Source organism: Micropterus dolomieu, linkage group LG19 (genome assembly GCF_021292245.1).
Source record: "Micropterus dolomieu isolate WLL.071019.BEF.003 ecotype Adirondacks linkage group LG19, ASM2129224v1, whole genome shotgun sequence".
NCBI lineage: Eukaryota > Metazoa > Chordata > Actinopteri > Centrarchiformes > Centrarchidae > Micropterus > Micropterus dolomieu.
In genome coordinates, this window is record NC_060168.1 from 6,179,183 (window position 1) to 6,196,773 (window position 17,591).

General features: G+C 42.7%; 1 protein-coding gene across 5 annotated transcripts in view; it reads right to left on the bottom strand.

The window, feature by feature from the left end:
* Positions 1 to 17,591, bottom strand: part of uvssa (UV-stimulated scaffold protein A) — an 82,896-nt gene that overhangs the window by 48,171 nt on the left and 17,134 nt on the right. For all 5 annotated transcript variants that reach the window (XM_046030852.1, XM_046030851.1, XM_046030850.1 and 2 more), the window contains one exon: positions 16,315 to 16,443. In XM_046030852.1, the coding sequence (XP_045886808.1) occupies positions 16,315 to 16,443 (129 nt within the window). The remainder of the gene's footprint in view (positions 1 to 16,314; positions 16,444 to 17,591) is intronic.

Consider the following 17,591-nt stretch of genomic DNA (forward strand, 5'->3'; position numbering starts at 1 on the left):
CCGAAATGTGCACAAACCTTGTCACCAACTATAAAAACCGTTTGACATCTGTGCTGGCCAATAATGGCTTTTCTACAAAATATTAACATGCTGTTTGTCCAGGGGGGTCAAATACTTGTTTTTCCTCATCAGATGGTCATCAATTTTAATAAATTCATATGATGTGATTTTCTGGAATTTTCTTTGGGATTCTGTCTTTCACTGTTAGAATGTACATATGATTAAAATTATAGATCGTTGCATTCTTTGTAAGTGGGCAAACCTGCAAAATCAGCAAGGGGTCAAATACTTATTTCCCCCACTGTATATAGCGCCTCTCTATTCTTCCGATCACTCGAAGTTCTTTACACTACATCACATTCTGAATTTAAAAATGTATGCTGGCCATCATTAAAGTCGGGCTTTAAGATTCTGGAGAAATTGAACACCATGACAAACATCATGATACAGAGCAAACAACGACACAGCAAGTAATGTAACTAACGTTAGCTAAGTTGTGGGTTAGCTATCTGTCGCTACAGTTGCTGCTGCAAAGCTAACATGAAGCTAACAAGCAGAGAGGACGAGTCGGTCCCAGAGCCAGCACAGCAGCTCCAAACAACAACGGCTGAATGTCCGTGGGCAAGTTATTTAATGTCAGTGACACACACATCATGGCTGGGATAGTGCTGTTTCCCTTTTACAGACTGTTTTCAGCACACACAGACAGCTAAGTTATATATTCACCGAACTGAAACATTTTTTTGTGATTTTAAACAGAAAATGGCTGCATGTTTTATAGTGTTTTTATCTGAAGTGCTTTACAAGGTTTTTGCCTCTCATTCACTCACACACAGATGGCAGCTAGCAACCACGCAGGGCCCTGGCCAACCATCGGGATACATTTTGTCTTAACCAAGGACCCTTTAACATGTGGACAGGAGGAGGTGGGGTTTGAACCTACAACCCAGTGATGAGAGGACCAGATCTATCTCCTGAACCACAGCTGTCCTTATCTGAGCACCTTTATTTTATTCATTTACAAATCAATCTGTGACCCTGTTTTCATCAGTACCAGTACTCAGTTACAGCATATTATCTTTGTATTTGTGCTCTGTTGAAGGGAGTGGAAGCCAACTGCCACTGATTGATTTAAACATATTTACAAACTAATTAGGCCTAAAGCTTCCAGTGGAGTTTGACCTGTTCAGGGCTTGATTTGGCACAACAACCCACATCTCTATTACCACCTTGCACTCTTACTCATTTACTACCTAGAAAGGATCCCATGGGATCCCACACTAATGAGAAAAAAGCTTTCCACTCTCCTCGCTCTCACTCAATAGCTTCCTCTCCGCTGCTTTACCCCATTATACTCTTCCACCCCCAAACACACATGCACAGACGTACCCTTTGTCTCTGGGGAGCAGTCAGCTTATATGATGTATAGGGTGACATCTTTATTTCACTAACTTAGCCTGGCAGCTCTATTAGCCAGCCCAGAGCTTCCCAAACCTTTCCTGTCAACGAGCCTATTCTCACCCGTCTAGTTCAGTTCCCCCTTCCTGCCTGATCAAAACAGTCATTATACATTCTCGCCCACTGCCAAAGTGAAATTACACAGTGCTATTCTTCATTTTACTGGGGACCTCTGTAGGTTCTGTAAAGACACCTGGAATGTCCTGAAAAGGGACTGAGTAAATGTAAGTTTAAGAGGAAACATTTTATAATGATAGTGATGAGGAAACTGTTTTTAGTGTGGATTGGTCACATCTGGTCCATCCCTGATGGCTTCAGAAGGTCGGTATCGCCAGTCAGCACTCCTGATCCACAGGATCAGACGGGTTATGTATTACATGTATTACCACACTTACTTACTCCATTAATGAAAGAGTAACTGATCAACCAATTTTCTGAGGTACAATTAACACAGCACCAACACTTCCTATGATGAACCATAATGCATAATGAGAGAGAAAAAGAAGAAAAGAGAGCAAGAGGAAGACACATTACTGGTGTCCAACTGAGAGGAGACACACTCAGAGAATCAATGCACAAATGAAAAGGAGAGAGCGTTGGATGATCGAAATAGAAGGATAGTCTTTCTTTGTTTATCTCCAGTGAGAAACAGGCGGCCACATCCATTGTGCTGTGATAAGATGGGTTATCAGCAGTAAACAAGGCCCGGGCCTGTATGTATGGAGCCCGGAGTGACTGAACACACTCTTAAAAACAGATACGTTCAAATAAGTCTGCGTGTCTTATCCTTTCCTAAACATAAACCCACGGTTTTGGTTAGTAGAGCTCAACGGATGCTTATGGGATCCTCCTGGTCATAGCTTTTACTGAGAACTCCCTTCAAACAAATTCACTAGTCTAAAAACTATGAAGAAGCTCGAGAAGACGCTCTGAAAGCTGCCTGTTGCATTACACTGTGATAAGCTCTCCTTAAAGTTCTCTTCCAGGCACGTTCTGTAGCTGTATGAGCCTCAGATTGGCAACTAGAAGATGTATCAGAATGGGAAGTGAAGTTTGCATCTTTTAGTTGCTTGTTAGCTTTTACCTGTCAGTGGCTCACATAGAATTAGTGGATGTGAAACAGACAATAGACTAATACCTGCTACGATATAACATTGTTATTACATTGTAGGTAGATGTGGCATTAGCTCAGTCCTTGGGGACGATTGCCTAAGGTGCACCTGAGCAAGAGCCTGAACCCCTAGCTGCTTCAGGGTCCGGTTTTATGGTGGCATATCATGAGCGTAAATGTGATCCGCATGTGTGCATATCCCTTTTGCGCACAGAATTTCTCTGCTCGCGCGAGCAGTATTGTAACCTGCAAGGACAAAACTGTGCTTTGAGCACGCCCAGAATCCTAAGTATAAGCCCTTGCTCTGCTGCTTGCCATCTGCTTGCTCGCTCGCTCGCGGTTCATCTTTCAAGTGAGTAGGTGGGTGGATCCAGTCCTTATTGTATTACTACATATGATTGGCCATCGGCCAACTGCCATAAAACAAGAACAAGCAGCAGCAGCAGTAGAAGCAACAGTATCTTGGCAGACCATTGGAAACAATGGCTGTACAATAGCGTTAGCAATTAAAAGACATAACATCAACGTGACCACAGAGATGTTTCACTGACACCTTAACAAACCATGTTATTTTCAGGTCCTGAAAGGAATCCAGTCGGCATTGTATCACTACACATGATTGGTTACAGTCCCTGTCCTTAGCACCAACAAGCTGGATGCCAACTGCTGCAAGAGAAGTTGGTAATGAGATGAAGACCTGAGAGATGTCTACACGTCATTAAGCCTTGGTTATTGTGTTTTTTCCTAGGCAGTAACATTCTTTTTTCAACTTGAAGATGGACATTTGAACAATTATATGATGATATATGCAATTCCAGCCAGTGGCAGAAGAACTACACAGATTATTTACTACAGTAAAAGTTCTAATACCACATTGTCAAATTTAAATACATGAATGTAAGTGTTATGAGCAAAATGTACTTAAGAATGTTTAAGTAAAATTACTCATTGTACAGTAAAATATTCCCTATCAGTGTGAAACAATTATATCTGATTCTGGTTTAAGAAGACTGCTGCATTGATGTGTATGTGTGTATTTTACTTCTGTAGATGTTTGAGCTCATACTTTTGGGTAGTTTTATCTACAGCAATGCATCATATTCAATAAGATCATGTTTGTAGTATCACTGTCTGCGAACCATGTATCTCTACAAAGCCAACTTTTCATGAGCTTAGAGAAACGGCTTGTTTATCCAAAATAGTTCTTACTTTATTTTAAGTAGTAGTAAGAATTTTCTCAAAAAATAAAGAAATACTTTCAGTCAGAAACATACAGACAACAAAAAAATCAGCACAGCTGGAGACACGTTGTGTATACATGATTATTAGAAGATGCAGTGGAGGATCAGCATATAGTTGCATAAAAGGGAAATACTAAAGCACAAGCACCTCAAATTTGTCATTTTTTATTGTTTACTATTCAACCCTTTAGAATAAGAAACTTAAATTGTTGAGAATTAATGTCCTTTTATTTCTCACATTCTGAGCACCTGAGTATTCTTCTATCTAATCAAGAAAACAGACAAATCATGCACATAAAATTGCTACCACACTGCACTCCACAGTGATGTTCAAATTCAATTTGAAGCCTAAGGGTGCTTTCACACCTGTAGTTAGGTTAATTTGGTCCAGGTAACTTGTTCATTGGACAGCTTTGGCGATTGTCATCCTGCGTCATCAGGACCCACGTGGGGAAATCAAACTCCGGTGACGAAGTTATTATAAGCATGATTAGTAATGCTAGACAGCAGATCGACCGCAGAGCCTATTATGAATAATAACGTAAAAACAGGACATGTACAATTCAGGGTTTATTCGCTTATAGTATACTGTAGTATCGCTGTCACACATGTTTTATGGACTTAATGAACTGACAGGGTAAACGGAATACTACTTGCCCTCTTTTTTTAACAGATTTTAACCTATTAATCAGGGAAATACCCGCGCTGACAAGTAGGCTGTACCTTATAAAATGGTTTTCATAAATATAGAGGCTTATTCAGATCAATTATAAGATCGCTGAACACATTTCGCGGTCAGGCGATGGATTTATTAGTGGTTTAGCTTTGGAAATAATGCTCAGATCACATATCTGTTATCATAAAATCCTGTGTTTGGTTCATTTGCTTTCACACCACAAGTGAACCGCACCAGAGTCCGTTTGAAAGCGTACACGCTTGTTTGGTCCGCTTTTGGTGCGCACTCGAGTGCGATTGCTGCATTCACACCTGCCCAAATGAACCGCACCAAGAGGGGAAACGAACTCTCTGAACTAAATGAGGCAGGTGTGAAAGCACCCTAAATCTCTCTCTGCACTGTAACATCCTGTTTTCTTTTTCTTTTGTGAACACTATTTACACAGTGAGAAATGAGTAGGTAATTGAGTGAAAAGATGAAGACAGTAAGATTGAACAGAGTGAAGGAAGTGGTCTTAAATCTAACCAAACTCAGTGGACCCAAATATTGTTATGGACCCAAGTACAGACTAGCTAGAGAGAGTAGATATTTCTCTGTTTATTCTCTTTTCAATGACAAAAAATAATTGTAACTCAATTATTTGCTCAACCCCTCAGCCTGTTTTTATTTTCTATTTAACTCTTTTAACCCTGATTGTACCCTGTACTGTAACTTTCACTGTCCTGTTTTACCCTGTTTTTTTAATCCTGTTTTTATTTTCTATTTCAGCCTTTTCAAAATTATATTTTAATTTGTTTTTCAATTTCCCTGTGTTGCTTTTATGTTTGATGTAAAGCACTTTGAATTGCCTTGTTGTTGAAATGTGCTATACAAATAAACTTGCCTTGCCTGTAGGAGCAGGACCAAAAAGAAGCCTATTAAGTATGAAAGTGTGATAAAAAAGTAAAACAACAACATCTTGCAGTTATTTATTTTACTGTTTTACTTAGTATTGATATAATTAGAGACTGCTTAATGATCCGTGTCAATTGATACTTTTCTATTATTTGGTGGAAAGACAAGACCCATTGGCAGCTGGAGTTGGCGGTGTTCCAACTCAAAGACAGTGCTGCATTTTTCCTTTTAATGTTGTACAATGTTAAGGTGCTTTAGCATTGATGTTGTGTCCCCTCTTAGATGAAATTAACTTGAATCATAAATGGCACTTCACTTCCTCCTTATCTTTGGGTTTAGTGAAATGTAGCCAAGCTTTTGACTGCTTTTCACATTCAGCCAAAATTGAGTATTCTAAATACAACTACATGTTGTTTCTAGAACAGCAACTTTAAAGTTTACAATAGCAAAATCACTATAAATTGAAATCAAAATACTGAGAGACATGTAGAAAAAATGAAGAACTCAGACAGTCTGTATCAGTCTTTCTTCCTCCTCTCTGCTGTTACCTGCCTGCAGGTAACCTGGTAGAAGGAGGAGTGGCTGGTTTGTCTCAGCCAGCAGCTTAGTTTACAACAATGTGTCTTATTTTAAGACTACAGGCCAGTGCTAATGCTACAGACAGCGTTCAATTTAGCTTGTTTGTAACAATTGCCAAACTAACGTTAGCTGTGCTTGTATAGGCCTCCAGCAAAGAGGATGAGAGACTGTGGAGTTTACTCGCTAAAGTTTTGTTGCACACTTGGACACAAAAGGGACTTCCAGGCGTGCATAAGTGTAAAATAAATTATTTTATTTATTATCTCTCTATAAACACAGAAACACATGTGGCTCAGGAGGTAGAGCGGGTTGGCCGTTAATCGGAAGGTCGGCGGTTCAATCCCCCTGGTTGCATGTCGAAGTGTCCTTGGGCAAGATACTGAACCCCGATTTGCCCCTGGCGGCTGTTCCGCCAATGAGTGTGAATGTTAGTTTCCGTTTGAGCACTTAGGCTCAGTGTATGAATGTGTATGACTGGTGAATGCAGATGTAGTGTAAAAGCGCTTTGAGTGGTCGAAAAGACTAGAAAGACTAGAAAGGCGCTATACAAATACGGAGCATTTACATGCACATCAGCAGAAGGTTGTCGCTACGTAGAGCTGTTTACGTCTTCTGACTGACGTTATAAACATTCATGTTCCCTCTTTACCCCGCATGAACATAAAATGTCTACATTCACTCTGAAAACACACACTGATAGTGTTCTACACACCCACACACATATTTAGCAGGCTACAGGTGACAGTTTCTTCATCAATAGCATACTAGGTGATGTAGGCTACTGTTTAACACGTCACGCCGTCTCATTTAACTCGCAAAACTATGATGTAAATTTCATGTCTGCATTACCAACAGTCCGTTATAGACTTACACATTCATTATACATCTGTGTCACCGTGTTTATACCCCTTTTCATCACGTTTGCTCACAGTGTGTGCCTTCCTGTCTAACCCGATGGACCCCGCACGCTGCCCAAAGTGCCTGGGTCGCTGGTGTGTGTGTGGGACTGTAATCAATCATATGTAGTAATACAATAAGGACTGGATCCGCCCACCTACTCACAAAAAGATGAATCGCAAGCGAGCGAGCAGATTAAAGTTTGGCGAGCAGCAGAGCAAGGGCTTATACTTTCTGGGTGAGCTCAAAGCACAGTTGTCTACTCGCGGGTTACAATACTGCTCGCATGCTCGACTGCTGTCAAAACTTTCGCTACGCTGGTGCGAACTCTTGCTGTCATTGACAAGTGACAGACAAGTGACTGTCAAGTCCTCTCTGTGCTGGAGGTTTCAGGTTTCTCTTCCGGTAGCATTTGCTAGTCAGCGTACCAAATCTATCCATTAATCCACATTAAATAAAGTTTTTTTGTCAACTTGTGTCAGCTATCAGATCCATTTCTCCAGTTGCAGCTGTTGTGGCTGCTTTTTAGTACCATAGCAATCCTTGGCCTAATGTTATCTTACAAAAATGATCCCAATGAGTTACAGCATGCATAAGGTAATGTTAACAACTTAAGGTAAGGTAACAACTTACGGCAACGGCGCAACTTAGGGCAGCACAGCGTTTTGTTTGAGCACCGACTACTCCTCTCCCAAAGTGATTTTAACTTGGCTTACACCATAGTTTTAGGATACAATTTTATTACTGATTTGTTTTAAACACTTTTAATCCGGTCCACTTATTTTAAAAATCGGATGCCTGGATCATTGTCGAGAGCCGTCTACGCCAACTCCGAAAAACAGAGCCTCATCTCCGCAGTGGGTCCACATGTTGGACCCGTGGGGGTAAGTTTTATACTTCGACCCCCTATCAAAGCCATACCAGCACAGTGGGCTCCAGTTTGGAGCCCCTGCCTGTAAGTGTCCACGCACTTTGGTTTATAGCGACAGATAATAAATAGATCACCTTTCTACAGCTGCCTCCCTCTGTTAGCCCTGTACTAGCCTTCTCTTATCTCTGTTCATCAGCCACTACCTACATCTGCCGAAGACAACACATGACAATGATGCCTGATGTGACCTGCCAGGACAGAAAACTGCTGAGAAAGGCAAATAAAAAGATCTCTGACCTTAAGGAGGACATCCGTGGGCTCTCAGATGAACTGCAGAGGAAGGACTCCCTGCTGACCAGCTTCTCGGCCCGTCTCCCACTCATTTCCAGCTTCATGATAGCAGAGCACTCAAAAAAACAGCTGAGCTCAACCAATCAGGACACCGTCCTATGGGAACCATCCACCGGTCATCAGCCCTCCTACTCCACCCCAAAACAAGGGTCAACATGTGGTGGTGATCAGGGGCCATACGAAAGGCACGGTAAGGTCTGACTCCCTCCCCTGCTTGAATCTATCCAACCACTATGCTCCACTGGCTGTTTCCAACCCGGACCATCCAGCTGATCCCCCCCCCCCCCCCCCCCCCCCCCCCCCCCCCCCCCCCCCCCCCCCCCCCCCCCCCCCCCCCCCCCCCCCCCCCCCCCCCCCCCCCCCCCCCCCCCCCCCCGTGCATCCCCCTGCCCCTGGCCAAGTCCCATCCACACAGTCTGCCCAACCTGCAGCCTACTCCCCGCCAGCAGCTGAGAGCTCTGACACCAAACGGGTGGCTCGGGATCCCATCGGAGAACAAACCCAGCAGCCTTCCTCCTTAACCTCGATCTCCTCCGCCTGCTGCAGGATTCTAAAGGAGGCCGTGCTCCGACGCTCCGGCAGACCACCTCGCCCGGACCTGGCTTCAAGCTCCCTCATCATCCCTCACCTTTTCGCCCCTACCACTTCGATATCAGGAACATCCATTTCTTCAACACCACCACATAATGTCTTCCTGAAGCCACAGTCCCGACTCCGCTTAGCAAACTACCTGAACTGCTGCACTCACTCCCATCCTCCATAAACCGGGTGATTGTCCATATTGGCTATAATGACACAGCTCCTCGGGAATCTGAGCAGACAAAAAAGGATTTTATTGAACTTTTTAGCCTTTTAAAAAGTTGTGGTAAATCGGTTTTTATCAGTGGTCCTTTGGTGGACCAACTTTGTCCCATGATTCAGAGCGCTTCAGCAGACTCCTCAGCGTCAATGCCTGGCTCCAGGTTTTATTGAAAATTTTAATCTGTTTTGGAACCGTTTCTCTTTTTATAGGACCAAAGGAGTGCACCCAAACAGACAAGGTAGCTCGTTTTTAGCAGTCAACCTACAACATACCGTACAGTCTGCCTCACGTGTGTGACTATTTACACCACACATTGTTTCCCTGAAGTCTTCTTCTCCACCCAATGCAGCTGCTCCCAGTTCAATTACCCTCACCAGCTCCCCTTCCTTCACATAAACGCTCTGTTCGCCTATTTTCATACCACTTCTCAGCGGCAAACTGCATCCCCTCAATGTGGTCAAAACGCATTTCCCCACCATGTCATCACAAAAATTCACAGGTAAATCTCTTCAACCTCTTCCTCTCCCCCAGTCCTTCCAACAAATCCCAAAACAACGTCACCTGAATATGGCTCTGCTCAATACTCGATCATTAAGCAATAAAAATCAGAACGAATTTATCACTGACTGGACTTCCTCTGCATCACAAGAACCTGGCACAAACCCCTGGATTATTTCTCACTAAACCAGATCACACTTACAGGATTTACCTCGCTCGGAGGGACGAGAAGTTGGTGTGGCCACGATCTACAGAAAGGACATCAAAATATCCGCTATTTCCACCCCTGTTGCTCAATCTTTTGAACATCTCACCTTCAAAACATCTGGTCCCACTCCCATTGTCACAGCCATCATCTACCACCTCCCCTAAGCCAAATCTCTCTTTTCTCTCTGACCTCTCTCACTTCCTTACCCATCTCTCTGCCATATCACCCAATTTCCTCCTCCTTGGAGACTTTAATTTCCACATTAACGAAACACCACAACTGCAAATCCGCCACTGAATTTATGGAACTGTAACACTGCTTCAACTACACACAGCACATCAACTTCCCCACCCATTCCCATGGTCACATCCTCGAACTGGTCTGCTCCACTGATCTCACATTAAATCATATTTCTAGCATTAACCTCCAGCAACTTCACTACTTCCCCAGTCCACTCAACTCCCCCACCTGCCCTCACCCCTCCACACTTTCAGTCACTGTCTTGTTTCTCACCTCTGTCCCCTTTAGAACTGTTACAATTCACCACAAATATGAATATCTCCACCTGCAGCTTAGACCCCATTCCATCATCCCTAATCAAGACCTGCCTTCCATCCATCACCCCACTCATCATCAAATTCAATTCCTCCCTCACATCTGGATCAGTCCCCACAACACTCAAAGTTGCAGCTGTCACCCCATCCTCAAGAAACCTGGTCTCAAACCTGACATCTTGTCCAATTTCTGACCCAGATCCAATTTCCCCTTCCTATCAAAAATCCTGGAACGTGTTGTCGCAGCAAATTCAAACCCACCTCACCACTAATCTGGATTCCGCTCACAACACAGCACTGAAACAGCCCTCCTCAAAATAACCAATGACCTCCTCCTTTCCGCCGACTCCGGTCACCTCACCATCCTAATCATGCTCGACCTAACTGCAGCCTTCGACACAATCAACCACTCCACTCTTCTCTCCCGACTGGAAACTTACTCCAATATTTCTGGCACCGCACTCTCCTGGCTCCGCTATTACCTCACCAACAGAGAACAGTTCATTAATAACTGCACCTCCACTGCTCCTTTGTCACAAGGCGTCCCCCAAGGTTTGGTGCTTGGTCCTCTCCTGTTCATCATTTACATCCTGACACTCGGTAATTTCATACGTAGATATGGTTACCACTTCCACCGATGACATCCAGATCTACATCTCCACCAAATCCATCACCACAGTTACCTCTGCAACTCCGACCAACTGCCTCACCGACATACAAACCTGGATGCAAACCAACTTCTTACAACTCAATTATAATAACTGACATGATCATCATCGGCCCCAAATCACTCACAAAAACTCATCCCTGTATCCATCCCCACACATCGGCAACCTTGGAGTCATCTTTGACAGCAACCTCACTTTTGGTCACCACATCAATCATGTCACCAGGACTGCCTTCTTTCACCTTACAAACATTGCCCGTCTCCACCCATCACTCACCTTCTCTGCTGCCGAAACCCTGATTCACGCCTTCATTACATCCAGAATTGACTGCAATAGTATCCTCTATGGTTCACCTGCCAAAGCCCTAAATAAACAATATATTACCGAGGCCTATGGGCTTTAATCTCCCCTGGCCTCACACCTCTCACCCCGCCCCTCCCTTTTTGTTTGTTAAGCGTCCTTGGGTTTGTGAAAGGCGCTATATCAAAGTTTTTATTATTATTATTATTATTATTATTAATATATCCAAAACTCTGCTGTCCGCCTCCTCACACGCACTCGTGACCACATCACCCCTGTCCGCCAGAATCTTCACTGGCTCTCTGTTCGCCAACGCATTCAGTACAAAATCCTCCTCCTCACACATAAAGCCCTCCATAACAAGGCCCCTTCCTACCTCACAGACCTGCTCCACCACCACAATCCCTCCTGTAACCTCCGCTCCTCTGACACTAACATTCTCCACCACAAATCAGGAACAAGCACCATACCTGGGGCGACAGAGCTTTCACCATCGCAGCCCCTCCCTATGGACCTCCTTACCCATACACATCTGAGATTGCAGCGACATGGACTCTTTCAAATCACTTATCAAAACCCACCTTTTTAGACTAGCTTTTAACCTCAAATAATGTTATATTACACCTGCTGCTGTTTGTTATTTTGTTATTTATATGGTCCCCCCTTCGCTCTTATGTATTTCCGCACCACGTTTTTATCTACTGTTCATTTATTTTATACTTTGCTATTTATGTTTTTAATCTGTTTTAAATGTACATAAGTTCTAATGTAAGGTGTCCTGAAAAGAGCTATAGAAATAAAATGTATTATTATTAAGTAATGTTATATTGACCAGATGATCGTTTAGTGACAAAACACTTTATTAAGTGAGACACTTTTAAAAAGTTGTTCACACTTGTGGGTGCTAGCTAGCTGCAGGTGTGGACTACAGTGTGCTGTCTGTAAGGCCTTTTCGCAGTGAACAGTAGGACTTGTCCCCGACTAAGGATTTACGTCGTGAAGTCCTGCCTGATCATGTGTTTTTTTGTGCGTGGCGATTGCGAACCTTCTCTCTCTCTCTCTCTCTCTCTCTCTCTCTCTCTCTCTCGCCTGCCATTCGCCGGTCTTGTGCAGAGTTTTGCATGCATTCCATGATGCCAACAACTGCGTGCACGTCGCGGTTCCTCGCGGGTCTATTTTAAGTAGCCGGCTATTTAAAAACGATAAAATATTCTTTGTGTGGTTCATCAACGGTGATAAATTATCCAAAAGTCCCGTGAGGTTCGGACAACTCGGCATAAAAACAGTGAAGCTGGGGCTCATACTCTTCAGCAAGTGTTCCTGCCACTATACACACACACACACACACACACACACACACACACACACGCTACGTCTACACATGCGCACTGACGACCCAGGGTTAGGGTTACAATTTTGGATTTATTTACGCACTTTAAAAACATTTATTGAAAATTTTATTCTTTACATGTTTATTTACAGCATTAAACGTTGAAATGTATATTGTAATAGGCTGTTTATTAACTTATTGACAATCATTTATAGCCGCTAGCTAAAATGTGTTTTCATTTTCAGAAATGCTGATGTCCCTGTCAAAAAAGTCAAACTAAATTAAATCACAACTGACTGTGTTGTCTTCTTGTAAGATAAATTTGCTGTAATTCCTGGTTCAGGTACAGAGGATACCATGACAGCTAATGTTGCTGCTAAGTTTACTATATGTTGGCAATGGTAAATTAATAATCAAGGTAATGGTTTAAACAGACTTCAAAATGAATAAAACAACTGACACCTCTTTGTCCGCTGTGACTGGTTTCAGTAATCCTGCTGGTAAGTTTCCTCTTTGTTGCCACTGTCTTTATCTCTGTTGGAAAATGTTATTGTGTGTACACAAGTAACTTAAGATTTCCCAACTAATTTTTCAGCTCAAATTCTAACTGTTGATTTTCTGTTTGTGGGAACTCTGCTTCACCTACACCTCCTACTCAATCCTGCTCTGTGGTCATCCCATCTTTCTGACCAAATAAGGACTTGGTTTGCATGGGTCCTTGAATCATGCATTTGCACGCAGTGTTCTCCTCATGGCCATTGGCCAATTACGCTTATAGTGTACAGGAGTGATTTCTGTTGTATTGAAGTTGTTTTGCTTTTTACACTGTGCCAAATTATTATCTAGATGTACAGACAATACTGTAAAAAATAAATATAAATTCAAACTGGATGTGTCAGTTTTACTTTGAGTGTTTCAGTGAGTGTTTTTAGTTAATAGTTAAGAACTGCAGCTCATCATGTTGCTACAAGGCTAATTGTATACAGTAGCTGGTTCTACGTATGCCTCACTATTGAGCTAATGTGAGGCAAGAGGCCCCACATGAGGGGATTAGGGCCAGTCCTGCTCCTCAGTAACAGTTCCACCTCATCATCGCTCCAAGCAAAGAAATCTCGGGTTTATATTTGGCCATTGCTGTTCTTCACTTGTAGTATTTTGTTCAACTACGCAACCTACCGCTGAGTAGACAATCTGCTTCCTGTTTGCACTGGCACACCCAGTGTACGTGAATAAGAATGGATTACATGTATATAGACCCTTATCTTTAATAATGTGTAGCAGCCACCTTAATGACGATCGTTTTAAAATAACAACGTACCTAGGAGCGTTGTAGCACCATTTCAAATAACCTCCATCCACGTCTTATTAAAATGAAAACGTATTAGTGTGACCCTAACCTTACAGCTACAGCTTAGAACAACCACTAGATGGTGTCATTTAAAGAAATCTACTGTCCTCATGTTGGCCTCATCCTGGGCCAAGGTTTGCCATATGCCCTTCTCCTAGGATGAATCTTTAAATTTCATGTAAAATTTAAATTTATTCCTTTAAAATCTGGTACAAAGAGATGGAATTTCTCAAAATATTGCTCTCTTATTTTTCTATATTTATCACATTTCAGGAGAAAATGTGTCTCTGTCTCCACCTCACCCGTCATACAGTGCTCAAGTGTGCTCTCTCGCTCTCCCTCTCTCTCTGACTATACTGAGAGACCCGCTGAGAGAGAAACCAATCGTGTGGTGTGTCAGCGGCCCGATAGAGAAGGACCCAGTAATGGAAGGCCTTTTAAGGCTAAAAAGGAAAAGCTAATTATGATAAAGGGGCTGTAAGTTGTGTGGTTATCGTAGTGCTGGGCCTGCTGGTGCAGCAGACTGGTCTCTGACAGTGATAACCAGGCAGAGCGAGACGCCTGGCGCTCTGTCACTGTCACTCTGCAGCTTTGTTCAGCTAAAGATGGATTCACATGCTACAACTTTTATGCCTTTTTCTCCAAACGGATACAGCAGTTTGCATTCATTGCTCTTGGACTTAATTGGATTAGATCTAATTCTCAGCGCTGTACGTATGTAGCAAGTATCCCACCTCTAAAACACAGACTTCAGCACAAATTAAACCCTTTCAAATAAGTAATTTGACTGAAAAGCGTTCCAAATGACAAGCTTTATAACAACACCGGCCTGGTTAGATACCTCCATTTTTGGCCTACTCAAACAACAGCAGAATGATGATGCTAAGCTAGATATAGAGGCAGCAAGAAAGACATATCAGCTGTCAAGCCATGGGGCACATTAGAGGTAGAGAAGTGAATGAATGGCTACATCCTCCCACTTGCTACCCAATTTCTTCTCTTCCTCTCTCTGATGCATTTTTATTATGGATGTGCCTTGCTATCTCACCTCTCCCAAATGTCTTTACTATTAATATTTCTATCCTCCCTTTCCCTTGTCTCTAGTACGATATTTCCCTCTGGGAGCTCGCGGAAACGCAAGAATGAAGAGAGACATTTAAAGAAGAAAACAGGAAGAAGACGCTTTTGAAAGCCATACAAATGAATGAAGAACAATAATAACAATAATGTTTGGATGAGTTTGAGGTGTCCATCCATCCATCATCAACCGCTTATCCTGCGTACAGGGTCGCGGGGGGGGGCTGGAGCCAATCCCAGCTGACATCAGGCGCAAGGCGGGGTACACCCTGGACAGGTCGCCAGTGAGTTTGAGGTGTATAGTACAAAAAATAAAAGAGCAAAAATAACTTGCAATGGGATTTAATTTTCTATTTTGTAGATTTTTTCTTTTTATCAGTTCATTGCTGAAACAGGAATCAGGCAACAGTTCAGGATATGTCTTGTGGCGGCTCAGTAATAGTCTTTAAGTGGACTTCAATGTGAACTGCCCATCTTCTAGACCGTCTGCCTGGTTCCACTTAAACACCAAGCACCACAGCTGTGTGGTGCCAAGCCTGTGTGGTGCCAAGCATTCGAAGTTGCAGATCTTTTACTGTCAATACTGTATGTTGTTTTTAACCTGCTACGAACATTTTCAAATATTTACTAGTGGTATTATTCAAGACATGAATTTGGAGGTGTGCACATAGCCAGCCCTTTGAGAGATAGAAATCACAAGATGCTGAAGAAAATTCTGCTTGTATAGGACTCCATTCAAAAGGTCCAAACCTCTCTCTTCAAATACAAAGCAACATTTCAAAAATAACTTATTTCAATATGTGTTTTGGTTTAAGAATCACAGTTCCACTATAAAGACAGTCTGCATGTGTAGGTGAGGGTGGAGGCGAAAAGGCCTTGACAACTGAGAGCAGGTTGACCTCCTGGCTGTTCTCCGTGTTAAGCTAGTAGCTAGCTTTTCTGGTTTTTAAAAACACAGGCTGAGCTGATGCAGAACGGTGGTGCCTGCTCAGACCTGTGGGAGCTGACCAACAGACTGCGCATTTCGAGAGGGACCCAGTTATCAACACATCTCGCCTCTGTAGCTCTTCTTTCTAACTGAATCACTCCACAGGAAATGGAACATCTGTACTGCTGGAGTATGATTTGTAGTAGGATGCTGCCACCTGCTGGCCATGCTCTATACTAGGAGAAACTACATCATCAGGGTTTTCTTTTGGCTTGTAAATGTCAACATGGGTAAAACAGAAGTGTGTCAGCGGTTTATTACAAAAAAAGCTTTGTTTTCCCTACATCATTACCCACCTGTATATAAGAATACAAGAATTATGAGCTAACCCTTACTTTTTATTTGACATATAACGACTCAACTGTTTCAGTCAGTCAGCTGAGGGATACCACATGTGTTTTACCTTTATTTGACACATTTTTCATTCAACTACAAGTGAAAATATATTATGTATGTAACTCACTACTTTGCGGACCCTGGTCTTGTAATCAATGTGAAGCTCTTTGTGTTTCTGCAGGGCAGCTTCTAAAGACCTCTTCAGATCCAGCGCTCTCATTAGCAGCTGCTGCTCAGCACCTGACTTGGTGAAAACCTACAACCCACACAGATAGAAAGACAGACAGACAAACCTGTTACTGAGATAGTTGGACAGATGCAAAGCAATGTGAAATAAGATGCGATAGAAAGATGCACATGGTTTGTATCAAAGCATTCATTAGTAGTATTTAATTGAACAGGATTTTAAAGTCAAGTCAGCAGGAGTAGCACCAATAGTAGTACACACAATAGAAGGAGTGATGGTGGCACTAGTAAATAGTAGGTTGTCCTCTTATCTTTTATACGTTTATAAGTTTCTATCCATATGTTTAAATGTTATTTGTATTACATGTCCAGTATTTCCCATGCTTTGATTTATTTGTGGCATCCCGCCACCATATCAACATTAACTGCCACATTCTGATCTTCTTTTTTACTAAAATGGGTAAAATCTCTTTGTAGAGAGGCGTGCAGCACATGGATTCACTCAGCTCCACCTCGCCCACTCTCAGACAGACCAGTCTGTGAATAGCCCCACCTCACTGTGCACACTCTGAGCTGGGCTGTCGAGGTTAGCACGCTGTATGTAGTAAAAAACACAATGCTGTCAGCCAGTATTCAGCAGGTGTTTGATGCACATCCAGCTGTGGTCCCATTCATTTTTTTGACCCAGGCTTCATTCTCATTCGACTTTCTCAACAATACCCAATCCATGTGAAACCATCGCTCCCAGCAAGAGCTGAAACACAAACCTCAAGCTAGCAAACACTTCAAGTTCAGCAGTTTACTGATTTAACATTATTCAACCAGCTCAGGCTGCTCGAAAAAGTCCATTAAGACTCTTCAGCTGATCCAGAATGCTGCAGCATGTGTTCTGACAGGAACCAGGAAAAGAGATCATATTTCTCCTCTCTTAGCTTCTCTGCATTGGCTTCCTGTAAAATCCAGAATAGAATTTAAAATCATTCTTCTTACCTACAAAGCTCTTAATGGTCAGGCACCATCTTATCTTAAAGAGCTCATAGTACCTTACTACCCCACCAGAGCACTGCGCTCCCAGAATGCAGGGTTACTTGTGGTTCCTAGAGTCTCCAAAAGTAGACTAGGAGCCAGAGCGTTCAGCTATCAAGCTCCTCTCCTGTGGAACCAGGTTCCAGTTTGGGTTCAGGAGGCAGACACCATCTCCACATTTAAGAGTAGGCT